The sequence below is a fragment of the Dipodomys merriami genome, unplaced genomic scaffold (genome assembly GCF_024711535.1).
Source record: "Dipodomys merriami isolate MVZ:Mamm:240054 unplaced genomic scaffold, mDipMer1.0.p SCAF_25, whole genome shotgun sequence".
NCBI classification, from domain to species: Eukaryota; Metazoa; Chordata; class Mammalia; order Rodentia; family Heteromyidae; genus Dipodomys; species Dipodomys merriami.
In genome coordinates, this window is record NW_027203937.1 from 23,922,117 (window position 1) to 23,940,204 (window position 18,088).

Below are 18,088 nucleotides of genomic sequence, written 5' to 3' on the forward strand. Positions count from 1 at the left end.
ATTTTAGAAGGACAATATAGGTAGTTGAGTCTATTTTCTCAATACTAAATTTTCAAGAAAATGTTTCTTGCTCTTTACTTTGTAATTGGTTTGCATATCTTGTGAAAATATCTTATATTCGGTTCCCATGTAGACATTAAACCTCAAAAGTGTTAACTTTGATAGCTACAAAAGTAATTGAGCTGGGCCAGTCATCAACTGAAAATATAAAGGAAGCAATTTGCTGTAAAAAACGTCTATTGTGTGAAACACAATATACAAAGATGTAGTTAATTCTTATAAACTTGGTATGTAAAATATTCTATTCCTAATAATCTCTGGTGTTATCTTTCTGTTAATCCCTGTGGTAAAAGGTATTTCTGTTGAGGAACAAAAAAGTCTAACTTAGGGGCTGGGAAGGTGGCTCAGTGGTAGAGCGCTTGCCTTGCATGCCTGAGGCCCTGGGTTCGATTCCCAGCACCACATAAACAGAAAAAGCCGGAAGTGGCGCTGTGGCTCAAGTGGTAGAGCACTAGCTTTGAGCTGAAGAGCTGAGGGACAGTGCCCAGGCCCAGAGTTCAGGCCCCATGACTGGACAAAAAAAAAAAAAAAAAAGTCTAACTTAAAAAATAGAATTAGCGGGCTGGGAAGGTGGCTCAGTGGTAGAGCGCTTGCCTTGCATGCCTGAGGCCCTGGGTTCGATTCCTCAGCACCATATAAGCAAAAAGAAAAAAGCCGGAAGTGGTGCTGTGGCTCAAGTGATAGAGCGCTAGGCTTGAGCTGAAGAGCTGAGGGACAGTGCCCAGGCCCAGAGTTCAGGCCCCATGACCAGACCCAAAAAAAATTTAAAAAAAAAAAATAGAATTAGCCATGTGCTGGGGTCTCACGCCTATAATCCTAGCTATTCAGGAGGATGAGATCTGAGGATCACTGTTCAAAGCCAGCCTGGGCAGGAAAGTCTGTGAGACTCTTATCTCCAATAAACCACCAGAAAACTGGAAGTGGTACTGTGGCTCAAGTGATAGAGTCTGTGCCTTGAGCTGAAGAGCTGAGGGACAGCTTCCAAGCCGAGTTCAAGCCCCATGGAGGGGAGGGTATGAGACCCCTAGTTTAAATCCCAGAACAACAAACAAGCAATCAAACCAACATGAAAAGACTGGCAGATGGGTTAAGTAGTAGAGTGCATGCCTAGCAAGCATGAGGTCTTGAGTTCAATCCTAGTACCACCAAAACAAAGACATGCAAAGCCTTTGCTTTTTCTTTGTCGGTGGTGGGGCTTGAACTCTGGGCTTGGGCGATGTCCTTGAGCTCTTCAGCTCAAGGCAAGTGCTCTCTACTGCTTGAGCCACAGCGCCACTTCCGGTCTTCTAGTGATCTCATGGACTTTCCTGCCTGGGCTGGCTTTGAACCTCGATCCTCAGATCTCAGCCTCCTGAGTAGCTAGGATTACAGGTGTGAGCCACTGGTGCCTGGGAGCCTTTGCATTAAAAAAAAGTATTATAACTAGATAGTAAGAACGGATCTTTAAATAATGAGAATATCAGACTTCTATTTTGGATGATACTGTAACTTAAACTCAGGGCCTCAAGCTTGGTAGGCAAGAATGCCCTACTTGAGCAACATATCCACCACTCCAAAGAGGTCTCATCTCTGACTTCTGGTCCCCTGACTTCTCTTCCTCTTATAACCCTGCTAACCATTCTCCAGTACTGTTGAGGTCTGTCTTCTCTCCCTTTTTTTAAGACATCAACAGCTTTCATGTATGCATGTAAAGTACTTTGCCACATTCACCCTTATTCACCCTCTCTGTTTTCTCACCCCATCTGACCAACAGGGCCTGTTTTGCCTTAAAAAGTCTTACTTTTAGTAAGAGATACTTAATTTTTTTTAAAATGTTGGCCCTTAATAGCTTGCACATTTCTGATCTTGGGCTCCCACCTCATAACCTTCCTGACCTCCACTTCCAGTTTCCTTTGTATTTTTCCCCAGTCTCAGGGTTACATAGGAATGAAGCTAGAGACAGAAGAAGCTCTGGATGGACCTTGGTAAATTTGCCCTCACTCAGTAGATATTTCTCATTTCTGCTCAGGTGAAGGTTCTAGAAACTTTCCTTAGTCAGTGAATTAACAGATCACTAGAACAACTAAGTACTCTGACCTGCTTTCTCGGCTGTTTTTTTTTTGTTGTTGTTGTTGTTCCTGTTCCTTTCCTACAATGGAAGTAAAGTAGATCTGTGCCTCAGTGGCCTATATTGTTCCAAGGCTGCATTTCATAAAACAGTTCTTCTCTTTTCTCTTTTACTTTTTTTCTTTCATCTTCCTTCTTCTTTCCCTTTTTTCCTTTTCCCTTCTTCCTCTCCTTTTCTATCTCCTCCTCACTTCTTTTTTTTTTTTTTTTTTTGTCGGTCATGGGGCTTGAACTCTGGGCCTGGGCGCTGTCCCTCAGCTCTTCAGCTCAAGGCGAGCGCTCTACCACTTGAGCTACAGCGCCACTTCCGGTTTTCTGGTGGTTTATTGGAGATAGGAGTCTCACGGTCTTTCCTGCCTGGGCTGGCTTTGAACCGCGATCCTCAGATCTCAGCCTCCTGAGTAGCTAGGATTACAGGCGTGAGCCACCAGCGCCCGGCTCTCCTCCTCACTTCTCCAATATAAAATTGAACTACTTATTTTCTCTCTTCTATTGTAGATTCCCCCTTTCACATACCTTTTCTTTTTTTTCTCTTTTTTGGTTCTTGGACTTGAGCTCAGGACTTCACAATCACATTTGTGCTGTATTTCAGCGTGTGTGTGTGTGTGTGTGTGTGTGTGTGTGTGTGTGTGTGTGTATGTGTGTAATTGAAGGAGGTTGTGCTAGATTGGAAGATGTTGCCCAAGAGAGGCTTCCTTAGATTATAGGTGTGTGCTACTGATGTCAGGCTGTGGTATCTTTTTTTTTTTTTGGTCGGTCGTGGGGCCTGGGTGCTGTCCCTCAGCTCTTCAGCTCAAGGCTAGCAATCTACCACTTGAGCCACAGCGCCACTTTTGGCTTTTTCTACTTATGTGGTGCTGAGCAATTGAACCCAGGGCCTCATGCATGCAAAGTAAACACTTCACCACTGAGCCATCTTCCCAGCCCCTGTGATATGTTTTTAAAAGAGAAATTTAAAAAAAAATTATGAGCCAGGTGCCAGTGGCTACAGACCTGTATCCTAACTACTCAGAAGGCTGAGATTTAAGGGTCACAGTTCAAAGCCAGCTTGGGCAGGAACGTGTATGAGAATCTTATCTTCAATTAACCACCAAAAAACTGGAAAAAGAGGTATGACTAAAGTGGTAGCATGCTAACCTTGAACAAAAAAGCTCAGTATAGCTTCAAGCCCCAAGACCAGTACACCTCCTCCTCCTCCCCCCCAAATTGTGTGATCAAATTCATCAATGTTTCCTGAAGTTGATAAATTTCCCAGAATAACTTTTTTAAAGTGACTCAATTAGAATATAATCCAATGGTATTCATATAGTTGAGCTGTATCTATTCCATGGATAGCATAACAACAGATGCTTTTGAGTTAGATCTTGCCTTCATCTGTCTGTACACATTTTACTCCTATGAAATTTTTCCTTAGCTCCATGCTAGTCACTGTGAAAGAAGAAGAAAAATAGTAGATAGTGTCCCCCTTCACTGGGCTGCAGTTAGATATTTGAAATCCCATAAGCATGTGAAATAGAATATAATTAAATCCTAAATAGGGCTGGGTGCCTGTGGCTCATGCCTGTAATCCTAGCTACTTAGTAGGTTGGGATCTGAGGATCATGGTTTGAAGCTAGCCCAAGCAGGAAAGTCCATAAGACTTTTATTTCCAATTAACCAGTTAACCAATTAACTGGAAGTGGAGCTGTGGCTGAAGCGGTAGAGAGCTAGCCAGGTCCTGAGTTCAAGCCCCAGGACTGGGGGGATTGGGGAGGGATGGAATGCTGAATCAATGTTGGTGAAAGCTTTTTTGAGTTTCTGAAGAATTACTCTAGCCAGGCACAGGTGGCTTCTGCCTGTAAATCTAGCTACTCAGGAGGCTGAGATCTAAGGATCTCATTTGAAATCTGCCCTGGCAGAAGAATTCATGAGACCTTTATCTCCAAGCCTGAAGTAGAGGTATGGCTCAAGTGATAAGAGTGCCAGCCTTAAGTGCAAAAAGCCAAGCAAATTCAACCTCAACCTCTAGTATTCTTTATCTCCCCCTCCTCCCAATCCCTTCCCCCCCACAAAATGACCTTGTCCTGAAGGATGTGATTAGGTAAAAAGGAACTGTTTCTACTACTAGTTATCACCATGGAACAGACAGACAGGAGACTGTAGTGTTATAATTACTTTGTGACTTAAGTCAAATCCCAGACCCTTATCTTTTTAGCCATGAAGTAACGAGGTAGAAATACTGTAGGGTATTTTAGAAGATTGTTGGGCGCTGGTGGCTCACGCCTGTAATCCTAACTACTCAGGAGGCTGAGATCTGAGGATCGTGGTTCAAAGCCAGCCCGGGCAGGAGAGACCGTGAGACTCCTATCTCCAATAAACCACCAGAAAACCGGAAGTGGCACTGTAGCTCAAGTGGTAGAGCGCTTGCCTTGAGCTAAAGAGCTGAGGGACAGCGCCCAGGCCCAGAGTTCAAGCCCCATGACCGACCAAAAAACAAAAGAAAACAAAAAAAAACCCCAAAGAATTTCTTTCCTGCCTAGGCTAACAGAACTGTGATCCTCAGGTCTTAGCCTCCTGAGTAACTAGGATTACAGGTATGGGCCACCAGCACCCAGTAAGATTTTTTTTTTATTGTGATCAATATTATTTTATCTGATCAGAGGCACAGAGGCATTGTGCCTTTGTGTTCCACCTCTTTTGGTCTCACTGTGTGTGAATGCCTGGAGTCCTGTACAATTTATCATGTCCTGGAGGATTTTAGTTAGATCTAGCTTGTACATAGGAGAGAAGATACATTGGTTTTCTCTTGGGGCTTGGCTTACCTTACTTTACATGAAAGAAAGATTTTTTTTTGGAGACAGGGTTGTACTATATATTCTAGGCTGGCTTGGAAATATGGATCCTTCTGTCTCAGCCTCCTCAATGTTGAGATTGTAGGCATGTATCTAGCGTACCTGCTCTGTTTAAAAAACATTTTAAGGAAGGACTCTTTCAGCATTTACTGAAAGCCTTCTAGATTAGATGCTGAACAACATGCAGGGTGCTATGGTCCTGCGGTGATGGGTAGTAGAAAGAACATGGATTTTACACCCAGAAATGTGAAATCTTGTGTGTGTGTGTGTGTGTGTGTGTGTGTGTGTGTGTGTGTGTGTGTATTTGTGCTTGTGCTAATAGCAGGGTTTGAACTTGGGGTCTGCCATTCTTTTTTTTTTTGTTGGTTGTGGGGCTTGAACTCTGGGCCTAGGCACTGTCCCTGAGTTCTTGAGCTCAAGGCTAGCGCTCCACCACTTGAACCAGAGCACCACTTGTGGTTTTCTGGTGGTTAATTGGAGATGAGTCTTACGGACTTTCCTGCCTGGGCTGGCTTTGAACTGTGATCCTCAGATCTCAGCCTCTTGAGTAGCTAGGATTACAGGCATGAGCCAACAGCGCTTGGCTGGGTCTACCATTCTTGCTTAGCTTTTTCTACTCAAAGCTGGCACTCTGCCACTTAAGCTACATTTCTTTTTATTTTATTTCATTTTATTTATTATTATTTTTTAAATTTTTATTTATTGTGAAAATACTGAACAGAGGGGTTACAATTACACGGGCAAGATAATGAGTACATTTCTTATCAAGCATTGTAGCCTCCTCCTTTGTTTCCCCTTCCCATCCCTTCCCAGCCTCCCCCTACCCCCCCACCTAATCCTCCCCCATCCCCACCGAAGTTGTAAAGTTCGTTTTTGACATGACAACTTGTACTTCTCGTTGTTGCAACGGGTCCACCTGTATCCTTATTAAAACGACTTGTTTTTCCCCTTCCCCTCCACAAATTATACCGACATCAAATACAGTGAAATCAGGGGTTATACTGTGGGGGAGGGACATACAAAGCAACTTAAGCTACATTTCTGTTTCTGGCTTTTTGTTAGTTAATTAGAGATAAGAGTCTCTAAGCATGCTGGGAATGTGGCTTAGTGGTAGAGAGCCTGCTTAACATGCATGAAGCCCTGGGTTTGATTCCTCAGTACCACATACACAGAAAAAGCTGGAAGTGGCACTATGGCTCAAGAGGTAGAGTGCTAGCCTTGATCACAGAGAGGCTCAGGGACAGTACCCAGGCCCTGAGTTCAAGTCCCAGAATTGGCAAAAAAGAAGGAGAAGGAAAAGAAAGAAGAAGGAGGAGTCTCTAAGCTTTGTCTGCCCCAGCTGACTTCAAATTGTGATTCTCAGATCTCAGCCTCCTGAGTAGCTAGAATTACAGCCATGAGCCACTGGGGCTCAGCAGAAATGTACAGTCTTAGAAGAGATTCCTATGTGGTAGTGTAACAATGTATGGAGCGCTTAGGAACACAAAGTGGAAGGAGATTGTGTTTGTTTTGAGTGGTGAAGGATTCAGAAAGAATTAGCATTTATAACTCCATTTCTATCTAACATAAATGGAGTTATGGATAGGGCCTTTCTCAAAAGCTCAGAGGAGGAAGGCAGCATATAGGCTTTGCTTGTGGTTTGGTGAGTATGTTGTTTAATTCTAATTTGTAATGTTGATACAGAGGGGTGGGAAGAAATAAGACTGGAAAGTGAACTGGCTTGTTGAGTGACATACATATTGAGCTCAGGTTTTTCCTTGGCTTATTGGTAAAAGCAACTGGGATGGTAATTGGTTGTTCTAGTGCCCAGATGGGGCAGTGTTAATAATGACTTTCAGGTTTTCGAGGTGGAGGAGAATAAAGATGATTTAGGAGAAAGCAAGCAAGGATGGACCAGTATGATGAAGAAGAAAAAATGTGAGGAAGAGGGAAATGACTCCTTGGGGAGAGGGGCTGGACTTCCAGGACACAATGATCTTAAGGCAGGGCATAGCAGTGGTAGGAAGTTGCTCATTCTAGTTCATTGTTAGGAAGAATTTTCTGGAAACTTGCCAATAGCTTGAAATTTTTATCAATAAGTCTGGAATTTTCATGCTTAAAAAAACGATTGCCAATTATGAGTTATAATTCCGTAATTGTGTTGGTTCAGATAAGTCTACTGGAATAGAGATCCTTAGTATCTTTATTTTTTCAATGTTTAATCTTGCCCATTACACATATCCTGTTAAGGGAAATGGTTTATGACTGAAGGGCATATTTCAAGCACCTTTTAGAATCTCTGCATCTTTGGGAAGTATGAGAATGGATGTTAATCAGTCATGTGTATTAAAACATTGTTTAGTTATTCACCACCATTGGTTTTATTTTCATGATAGCTGGGGGAAAATGCTTAAAAGGGCAAATGGCAAGTAGCAGAATAGTAGATGACTACTGGAGCTGAGCTCATGTAGGTTAGTTAGTATTTTTGATAAGGAGAGGCCTTGCAGGGCTATAGCAGGCAGTGGGGAAGGCATGGGAGCGATGAGTTTCTGGCATGGATATAGATCTTTTATTGTGTAACAATAGCTTATTCTTTAAACTGGAAGGAATACAAAGTTGCTTAGCAGTCATGTGGGTGCTAAAGAATGGCCTTTGGAGGATCAGGCATTTGAATAAATTCAGCATTTTCAAGAAACTTGTAAACATCCTAGGTAGAGTGAGTTAGGGGCATCCATTTATTGACCACGCCTTCTTTCTTTCTGATAGTATTATCTTGTTCTGTTTTTCAGCCTCCTCATCTGGAGAGAAAGGGTTAGTGCCTCTTGGAACATTTTTCTCCAGAGGCAGGTGCTGAGAGTTGAAGCTCCCAGAAGGGCTCTTTACCTAGAGAAAGAAGGGTTATAGTATACAAAGAATACCAAGAGAGGAGAGAAGAGAAAGGAGACCAGTTTCATGCATATAAAACTGATTTGGGCACAACTTCCATTTTTTGACCTCTTTATCTATGAAGTAGCAGTAGTACCTGCTTTCCTAGTACAGTGACTTGATGAATGTGTGAGTCTACTCTAAAACTACAGTTGACTGTATAATGTTATGGAATTTTCCTATCGTTTTGCTAGTTTATATTCTGGCCATAAGAACTATGATTTCTTTATATATTGGTTTTTAAATTTTAAAAACCTTGAGATACTGTTTAGGCTTTAAAAAAATGCAGATCCACAAACGGACTAACGGAGGATATTCTTAGGAGAGGAACCCAAAGGTGTAACTCCTCTGAACATGTAAAATACTATTTATCAAAATGAATTTCAGAAAATGGAAAAGTGGGGTTTTTAAATTGTTGTTGTTATTGTTGGTGGCTTTTTTTGTATTTGGGATATGCAAATAGGCAGCACAGAAATAGTGGATGGAAGCAGGATAAACAAAAGCAGTCATAGTATTCAATATATACTATGTAAAAAGTGAACTATGCAACTTGTGGGCAGGGATAGGAGGGGGAAACAGAGAAAGTGAAGGAAAGGTTGACATTATCCAAGAAGAATTACCTGACTCATGGAATTTTAATCCTTCTGTACAACTCCTTAATTATAACAATAAAATTATATTAAACAAAAATTAAAAAAGTTTTGTATCCTTTTTCCTGCCTGCCTCTCTTCTTTCCTCCCTTATTTACCCTCTCTATTGGCTCTCCCCTTTCCTGCTGGTGTTCATCCCCCTAGATAGCCTATTTTACTTTCCTGTCATTTATATTACATTTTAATTATACACAGTAATTCAAAAGTTCATATGTTACAATTTAGTCAGATTAACATCATATATTGCTCTGTTTCTCCTATCTCTCTATTGTTTAATATCTTTTAGGCCAGGGCCAGTGACTTATTTCTGTAATCCTAGCTCAGGAGGCTGAGATCTGAGGATCTGAGAATCTGAGGATGTGAGGACCAGAGGACCAGAGGACCAGAGGATCACAGTCCTAAGTCAGCCTGAGTCTCTGTGAGACTCCTAGCTCCACTGAAAACTACCAAAAAAGCTGGAAGTAGAGCTGTGTGCTATCTGAGCAAAAGAAGCTCAGAGACAGTGCCCAGGTCCTGAGTTCAAGCCCTAGGACTAGTGTGCGTGTGCATGCGCACACACACGTATAAACACAGAATTGTTTAAAAGCTGCATTCAGGAGTAATTATTATAACTTTTTTTTTTTTTTTTTTTTGGGTCCGGTCATGGGGCCTGAACTCTGGGCCTGGGCGCTGTCCCTCAGCTCTTCAGCTCAAGGCTAGTGCTCTACCACTGAGCCACCTTCCCAGCCCTATAACTATTTTTATTTCCTTAAGCAAATTGAAAGGGAAGTAGAACATTATACTAACAACCATCTTGGAGGAGAGTTGAGCTTCAGTCTTCTTATAGCTTACTTACTTACTCAGTATTCTGAGTAAAATGAGGACCTGGGCTAGAGTCTGAAAGGTTGAGCCTTACTTAACCATCACCTTGAACTCATTTAATAAATTTATCAAAAAGAACTATTATTTGTGTTCACTTCAGTAGCACACATACTAAAACTGAAATAATACAGATTAGCATGACCCCTGAGCAAGGATAACATGCAAATTTATAAAGCATTTCATAATTTTCAGTTTCTAGCCAAAGAAATACAAATGGCTAGTAGTTAAATTAAGAAATGTTTCAACATATGAAGAAATGTTTCAACATCCTCAGCCAGAAATGAAATGTAAATCAGAACTATACTAATATTCCATCTCACCCCAATGAGAATGGTAATTATCAAGAAAACAAATAGTAGCAAGGGAGATCTTATTATACCAGTGCATTATGAACTTCCTCATGGTTTTTAGCATTTTATAGACATAATTTAACTAGTCGTTGGGAATTTTTATTTGATAAAGTCTCAAATGATTCTAAGCCTGATAAAGCTTGATATGAGAAATGTGCGCTTTATTTTCCTATAACTTATATTTTCATGGTACTCTAATTTTTTTTTTTTTTTTGGTCGGTCGTGGGGCTTAAACTCTGGGCCTGGGTGCTGTCCCTCAGCTCTTCAGCTCAAGGCAAGCGCTCTACCACTTGAGCTACAGCGCCACTTCCGGTTTTCTGGTGGTTTATTGGAGATAGGAGTCTCATGGTCTCTCCTGCCCGGGCTGGCTTTGAACCGCGATCCTCAGATCTCAGCCTCCTGAGTAGCTAGGATTACAGGCATGAGCCTCCAGCGCCTGGTGGTACTCTAATTTTTAAGCACATCACATTCTTGTAATTAGCCCTCACAGAACCTTATTTAGGAAGATAATTCCTATACAGGTTTTACTAGGTAAATAGAGAAAAAGCCTATATCTATTAATAATTTTGCTAGCTGTTGGTATAGGGCTCTTGATAAAATTCCTCCCCATGCTCTTTTCATGTGCTCCACTGATGACCAAGACAAACTAGCTCAGGGTTTGCCTGAGAAACACAGCCTGCTTTGTAGGGGCTGATAAAAGTCTTCATTACTGCATTTATAACCATTACTGAGTTTACTTCCTTGAAACCAATAGAGCGTAGAAAAGGATCTCCACATAAATGAAGCTTTGAGAAACAAAACTAATTTAGAAAAAGGTATGCAAATGTTCTTTTTATAGATTAAAAAAGTCTAAACTTAAAAATATTCTAACTGAAATGTGTATGGTGACTTAATGAAGTTGAAAGAGTTTACTGAGATAAATGTGGTTCCCTAAGTAGTTAACTGTTTAGTACTGAGGAAAATAGGGATTGAACATGTAGGTAGATTTCCTGTTAAGTAAAGTACAACCTTAACTTTGTAATTTGACCTGTTCAAAAGGCACAAATGAAATGGAAGGGACTATATTTTATTTAAAATAGCCCAAATTGCTAATTCTGTACCCACATGATGAAGTGTGCGCTTGGTAATATCGACCGATACTAATCACTTATACACTTATGCTATGGGATGCATATTTTTGGTGATTCCTATGATCTTTAAATTAATAATATTAATTGTACATATTAGTAGTGTTCTCTGAGATAGTTTCATACAGGAATCAGCATGCACTGATCCATTCCATCCTCCCTTTTCTCTACCCTTCTTCCTCTATTTTTTCAATCTCAGTATACTATAATGAGATATTCTAGTTTTTTCCTATTTCTGCAAGAGTCTCTTGACTTCTTTCTCTTGTTTACTTTTTCTGTTGGGGATAAAACCTAGCACCTCTTTCATGCTGGGAAAATGCCTTACAACTAAGAGTGTTGGGCTTGAGGCTGAATCCTAACACTTGGGCTTCTAGCTGAACCTCAACACTTCATTCTCCCTCTTTTTTGCTACTACTGGCTCTTGAACTCAGGGCTTCACAATCTCACTTGACTTTTTTTTTTTAAGTTCCAAGTCTGGGACTCTGCATTTGAAACACATCTCCTTTAGTTGGTTAATTAGAGATTAGAGTCTCAGACTTTTCTTCCCCCCCTCTAGCTTCAAATCACAAGCACATGACCATTTTCTCTTTTTATATCTTTATTTTGTTTTTCCTTTTGGTAGTATTGGAATTTGAACTGAGGATATCATGCTTGCTAGGCAGGAGATTTGCCACTTGAGCCATACCTCTAGTCCATATTTGCTTTTTATACTTAAGCTGAAACAGTTTAATCATAGAATTTTAGAGGTTTGAACACTTAGAGATTACTGATTAAAATTTGGTATGGTTGTACTATATATAGTTATTCTACTGAATAGATAGAGAAACTGAAGTCTAGAGAGCTTGAGACTTGCCCAGGCCACCTGCCTTATTCAGAGTGCTGCACTGCAGCTGCCCTGTACTAGGTTCTTTCTCTAAACAAGCTCTAATTGGCTGACTATGTCCTACTTTGGGAAAAGGTTAATTGTGAACACATTCCTTTGTTCCCAGTCCTTTTCTTTGTAATGTGGGCCAGTTAATAAGAGACAACAAAGTATATTATGTTCATAGAGTGCTTATAGAGTCCAGCTCATAAGAGGCATATAATATTGACTTGTCTGAAGTGAACCAAAGTGGAGGACTGAGATTCATGAGTAACAGGTAGGGCTGCAGCTGAGTACGCCTCACCCCATATTTGCTAGCTTACTTTTCATCTTTCTCTACCCTGGATAGGGAGCAGTTATTTTGTTCCCAGCCCTTAAAATATTCTTTATCTTCCTTAGGTCCTTTCCCACAACCTGTGCACCGTGCTGAAGGTTCCACATGATCCTGTTGCCCTTGAAGAGCACTTTAGGGATGATGATGAAGGGCCTGTGTCCAATCAGGGGTATATGCCATATTTAAACAAGTTTATTTTGGAAAAGGTATGATTCTAATTTTTTTCTCCCTTACAACTTTGTTTAATTGATGTTTACATGTGTAGTATGTATGTTTGATACCTATATGTGATTATCTATCTATCTATCTATCTATCTATCTATCTATCTATCTATCTATCTATCTATCTTCAAGTGTACTTCAGAATTTCTTGTTGGTGATTTCATGGAGGAAGGACTAGACATGGCTTCAGTGGCAAAGTGCTTGCTGAGCAAGTATAGAGCTCTGAGCTCACACCATAAAAAGATAAATGAGAAAGAATGAGAGATTGGAGCTATTTTTTTTTTTTTTGGGTCCGGTAGTGGGGCCTGAACTCAGAGCCTGGGCGCTGTCCCTCAGCTCTTCAGCTCAAGGCTAGCACTCTACCACTTGAGCCACAGCGCCATTTCCGGCTTTTTTCTTTTTGCTTATGTGGTGCTGAGGAATTGAACCCAGGGCCTCAGGCATGCAAGGCAAGTGCTCTACCACTGAGCCACCTTCCTAGCCCCTGGAGCTATTTCTTATACTTACTCTACTCTCTTCTAAAACTTGGATATTGATATTGATATTTTCTAACGTGGGTTGTTATATGAAATTAAGAACTGCAGTTTTCATTAGTCTGTACTTGTCTACTTTCAGAGTCCTTCATTTATTCTGAAAAATATGTTTCTTTGTGTTGGCAGTTGTGTTAAAGGGTTAGTGGAGTAGAGTTAAATATAACTACTAAAGGGGCTAGTAATTATCTTTGCTATGTTTTATATTATATGTGTGTGTGTGTGTGTGTGTGTGTGTGTGTGTTAGCAAACTTTCTACCTACTGTTTTCAAGGTACCACTTGGATGCTTCATCTGGGCTATATTCAGAGTAAAGGTGACAAAAACTTACCATGTGCCGGGCACTGGTGGCTTATGCCTGTAATCATGAGGCTAATATTTGAGGATCAAGGTTTGAAGCTAGCCCAGGCAGAAAATTCCCGATGAGACTCTTACTTCCAGTTTAATCACTCAAAAACCAGAATTTGCGCTGTGACTGAAGTGGTAGAGAGTTCACCTTGAGCAAAAGAGCTCCGAGATAGAGCCCTGAGTTCAAGCCCCACAACCAACAAAACAAAACAAAAAAACTTATCATGTGATTGGAAGCCATATTTAACCTATTGACATTTGTATCATGTTCAGTTTTTCCCTTGGGTTGAATCACTAACAATTTACAAATGAAACCGGTGCTGGTGGCTCACACCTGAATCCTAGCTGCTCAGGAGGTTGAGATCTGAGGATCGTGTTTTGAAGCCAGCCTGGGAAAGAAAGCCCATGATACTGTTATCTCTAATAGACCACTCAGAAAAAGCTGAGGGCTGGGAATGTGGCATAGTGGGAGAGCGCTTGCTTAGCATGCATGAAGCCCCAGGTTCATTTTCTCAGTATAGCATATACAGAAAAAGCTGGAAGTGGCGCTGTGGCTCAAGTGGTAGAGTGCTAGCCTTGAGCAAAAGAAGCTCAGGGACAGTGCCCAGGCCCAGAAAAAAATTATATGAAAATATGTACACATATACATAGAGTACATGGTGTTTCATCTCTATGTGACTATGATTATACTGTACATGTATTTCTACAACAATAAATTAGTGTCATTGTTCCATGTTATGCACATTAACAACAACTGCCAACAGAGGGAATTCCTGTTTTTACCTACTTACAATACCAGACATGAATTTTTTGGGGGGAACACTTCAGAAAGTGTCTTTCAGTAGTGATAATGATAATACTTCTAAATTAAAATTAAAATATGTAAGTCTAGTGCTGGTGGCACTCGCCTGTAATCCTAGCTACTCAGGAGCTACATCTGAGAATCTCGGTTTAAAGCCAGCCCCAACAGGAAAGTCCATGATACTCATCTCAAATTACCACCAAAAAGCCTGAAGTGGAGCTGTGACTCAAATGGTAGAATGCCAGCCCTAAGCAAAACTGCTGAGGGACAGTGCTCAGGCCCCTGTACCCACACACACATGCAAAAAATATATTTCAAAAACACTTTTCCAGGGCTAGGATGTAGCTCAGTGGCAAAGTGCTTGCCTAGCAAGTGTATAACCCTGGGTTTGATCCCAGTACCAAAAAAGAAAAAAAATACAGTTTTAAAAACAACACATTTTCCATCTAAATGTAGCAACTATTTATGTATTTTTCTATGGCTTTTTCAGATTTTTGTTGCCAAGTATTTTTAAAAAAGTAAAAACTGTATGTATGTGTGTGTGTATATACATATATGCCCATACACATATGTATACATATACACACATATTCATATAGGCATACATTTACATGCGTGCACACATGTACCTATATACATATACACATAACACATATACATATACACACATATATTTACATGCACACATATATACAAACATAAAATAACAGCAAAGGATAGTAATGTTTATAATGGTAATAATTTAGTAGGTTGGAAAGTGCCAGTATGCTGGTCAGGATTCTTATTTTTTGTGTGTGCTTATTTTGGGGCTTAAACTCAGGACCTCGGCACTGTCCCAAGGTTAACACTCTCACTTACGTTACAGCTCTACTTTTGGCTTTTTGGTGCTTAATTAGAGATAACAATCTCATGGACTTTCCTGCCTGGGCTGGCTTTGAACCTAAGAAGCACGGCTCAGGTGTGAGTCACTGGTGCCCAGCTTGGTCAGGATTCTTTTAAAAATTTCAAGAGGTATTGGCTGGGAAGGTGGCAGAATGGTAGAGTGGTAGAGTGCTTGCCTTGCATGCATGAAGCCCTGGGTTCGATATCTCAGCACCACATAAGCAGAAAAAGCTGAAAGTGGCACTGTGGCTCAAGAGGTAGAGCACTAGCTGAGGGACAGCACCCAGGACCAGAGTTCAGGCTCCACGATCCACCAAAAAAAAAAAAAAAAATAAAATAAAATAAGATTTCAAGAGGTGACTTTTTAGAATTTTTGCAGCAAAGATTATGAGAATTAGAAATGTGCTCACTTGTATAATACTTTTTGTGTCTATATATTATTCTCAATTAGCCCCAAAATGGAATTTTCTGGTCTTTCTCTGTGTGAGAATGTATATATAATTTCTTTTTCTTTTTTTTTTTTTTTGGGTCCAATCATGGGGCCTGAACTCTGGGCCTGGGTGCTGTCCCCTCAGCTCTTCAGATCAAGGCTAGCGTTCTACCACTTGAGCCATAGCGCCACTTCTGGCTTTTTTCTTTTTGCTTATGTGGTACTGAGGAATTGAACCCAGGGCCTCTGGCATGCAAGGCATGCGCTCTACCACTGAGCCACCTTCCCAGCCCTGTATACATAATTTCTCTGTGCTTTTTTTTTTGGGTCCGGTTGTGAGACCTGAACTCTGGGCCTGGGTGCTGTCCCTCAGCTCTTCAGCTCAAGGCTAGTGCTCTACCACTTGAGCCACAGCACCACTTGTGGCTTTTTTTCTTTTTGCTTTTGTGGTGCTGAGGAATCAACCCAGGGCCTCATGCATGCAAGGCAAGTGCTCTACTACTGAGCCACCTTCCCAGCCCAATTTCTCTGTGCTTTATATGCCGTGTGTGTGTGTGTGTGTGTGTGTGTGTGTGTGTGTGTGTGTGTGTGTGTGTGTGTGTGTGTGTGTGTGTGTGTGTGTGTGTGTGTGTGTGTGTGTGTGTGTGTGTGTGTGTGTGTGTGTGTGTGTGTGTGTGTGTGTGTGTTATAGGGCTTGAACTCAGGGCCTCATGCTCTTGCTTAGCCCAATTTCTCTGTGCTTTATATGCCGTGTGTGTGTGTGTGTGTGTGTGTGTGTGTTTGTGTGTTATAGGGCTTGAACTCAGGGCCTCATGCTCTTGCTTAGCCATTTTCACTCAAGGCTGGTGCTCTGCCACTTGAGCCACACCTCTACTTCCTCATTTTTGCTGGTTAATTGAAGAAAAGAGTCTCAGATTTGTCTGCCTGCTGGTTTCGTTTTATTTCTTTTCTTTTCTTTTTCTTTTTCTATCAGCTCTGGGGCTTGAACTCAAGGCTTGGGTGCTGTACCTGAACTCTTTTGCTCAAGGCTAGCACTCATTTGAGCCATAACACCACTTGCAGCTTTTCTGGTAGCTTTCCAGCTATCTGGAGATAAGAGTCTCATGGACTTGGGGCTGGGAAGGTAGCTCAGTGGTAGAGCGCTTGCCTTGCATGCCTGAGGGCCTGGGTTCGATTCCTCAGCACCACATAAGCAGAAAAAGCTGGAAGTGGTGCTGTGGCTCAAGTGGTAGAGCGCTAGCCTTGAGCTGAAGAGCTGAGGGACAGCACCCAGGCCCAGAGTTCAGGCCCCACGACCGGCCAAAAAAAAAAAAAGAGTCTCATGGACTTTCCTGCCTGGGCTACTTTCTATCCACAATCCTCTGGTCTCAGCTCCTGAGTAGCTAGGATTGTAGGTGTGAGCCACAAGTGCCCAGCTTGCCCACTGGTTTCTAACCACAATCCTCAAATCTCAGCCTTTTGAAAAGCTAGCATTATAGGCACGAGCCACTATATTTTTATTTTTATACTTTGTAGTTTTGGGAATGGAACCTAGGGTTTTGTGCATGCTAGCCAAATAGTCTATTATTAGGCTACATCCCCAGCCTGCCTGTTTGTTGTCAGTTATGGGATTTGAATTTAGGGCCGGGGCACTGTCCTTGAGTATCTTTTACTCAAGGCTAGCACTCTACCACTTGAGCTATAGCACCACTTCTGGCCTTTTCTGTTTATGTGGTACTGAGGAATCAAATTGGGGGCTTCATACATACTAGGCAAGCGCTCTACCACTAAGTCAGATTTCCAGCCCTGTTTATTTTTTTTAATTGACAAAATTGTATGTATTTATGGGGTACAACATGATATTTTGAAACATTTGTACATTGTGGAATGACAAAATCATTACCTCACATACTTTTCATTTATTTGTAATTAGAGTACTAAAAATATACTCTTAGAAATTTTGAAATATGTAATCTATTAACTATAGTTCCCATATTATACCATTGGTCATGCTTTAGGTTGGAAAAAAGATAAACATGACAATGAAATGTAAAATTTAAATCAAACCCAGAAAATCCATCTATTATATGATTCTGTTTACATGAAATGTCCCAGATTGGCAAATGTTGGGATAAAAAGTAGAGTAGGGATTGCCAGGGACTCTGGGAGGTAGAAATGATGAGTAATTATGAATGGGCTTAGAATTTCTTTTAGTGATTTAGAAATTTTCTAATCCCCACCAAATTATACACTTTCAATGGTTGAGTTTTATGGTATGAATGATGCCTCCACAAAAAGATTTAAACAAAATTTACAGTAATTCACGTGTGAGACCTACATTTTCTAGTCTGATGCTATACTATATTATTTTTTGTTGTTTTGTTTATTAAGGTCAGGCAGTTCATTTGTGTTCTGTAGTTGTAAATCTTCTTCCTCTCCTTTTCTCTTTTTAGTATACACACATATATATATATATAGGTATATATGTATATATATATACATGTACATACATATATATTTTTGAGACAGAATCTTACTATGTAGCTCAGGCTGAGTTTGAATTCATGATCTTCTTAATTGCTGAGATTAAGGTGTGCACCACCAGGCCTGATCCATTATATCTTTTTTTTTTTTTTGGTTGTAGGGCTTGAACAGTATATCATATTCAGCAAATATTTCATAACCTGCTCTCTGTACATATGATTAACCTTAAAAAACCAATAGTAGGAAGCATCATATCTGTCACTTAAATATTAGAGAACATACTGGGAGAATCTCAAGTCTGGAAATTGCTTTGACTTTTAGTGCTAC

At 40.7% G+C, this 18,088-nt stretch overlaps 1 protein-coding gene and 1 non-coding gene across 2 annotated transcripts in view; both read left to right on the plus strand.

Annotated features, from left to right (window-relative positions):
* Swap70 (switching B cell complex subunit SWAP70) overlaps window positions 1-18,088 on the plus strand; it is a 75,639-nt gene that overhangs the window by 11,881 nt on the left and 45,670 nt on the right. The window contains exon 2 of the mRNA XM_070035289.1: window positions 12,151-12,291. Coding sequence (XP_069891390.1) covers window positions 12,151-12,291 — 141 coding nt within the window. The remainder of the gene's footprint in view (window positions 1-12,150; window positions 12,292-18,088) is intronic.
* Window positions 9,500-9,601, plus strand: LOC138836653 (U6 spliceosomal RNA). The gene has a single exon (XR_011374973.1). It is a non-coding gene; the product is annotated as a U6 spliceosomal RNA (small nuclear RNA).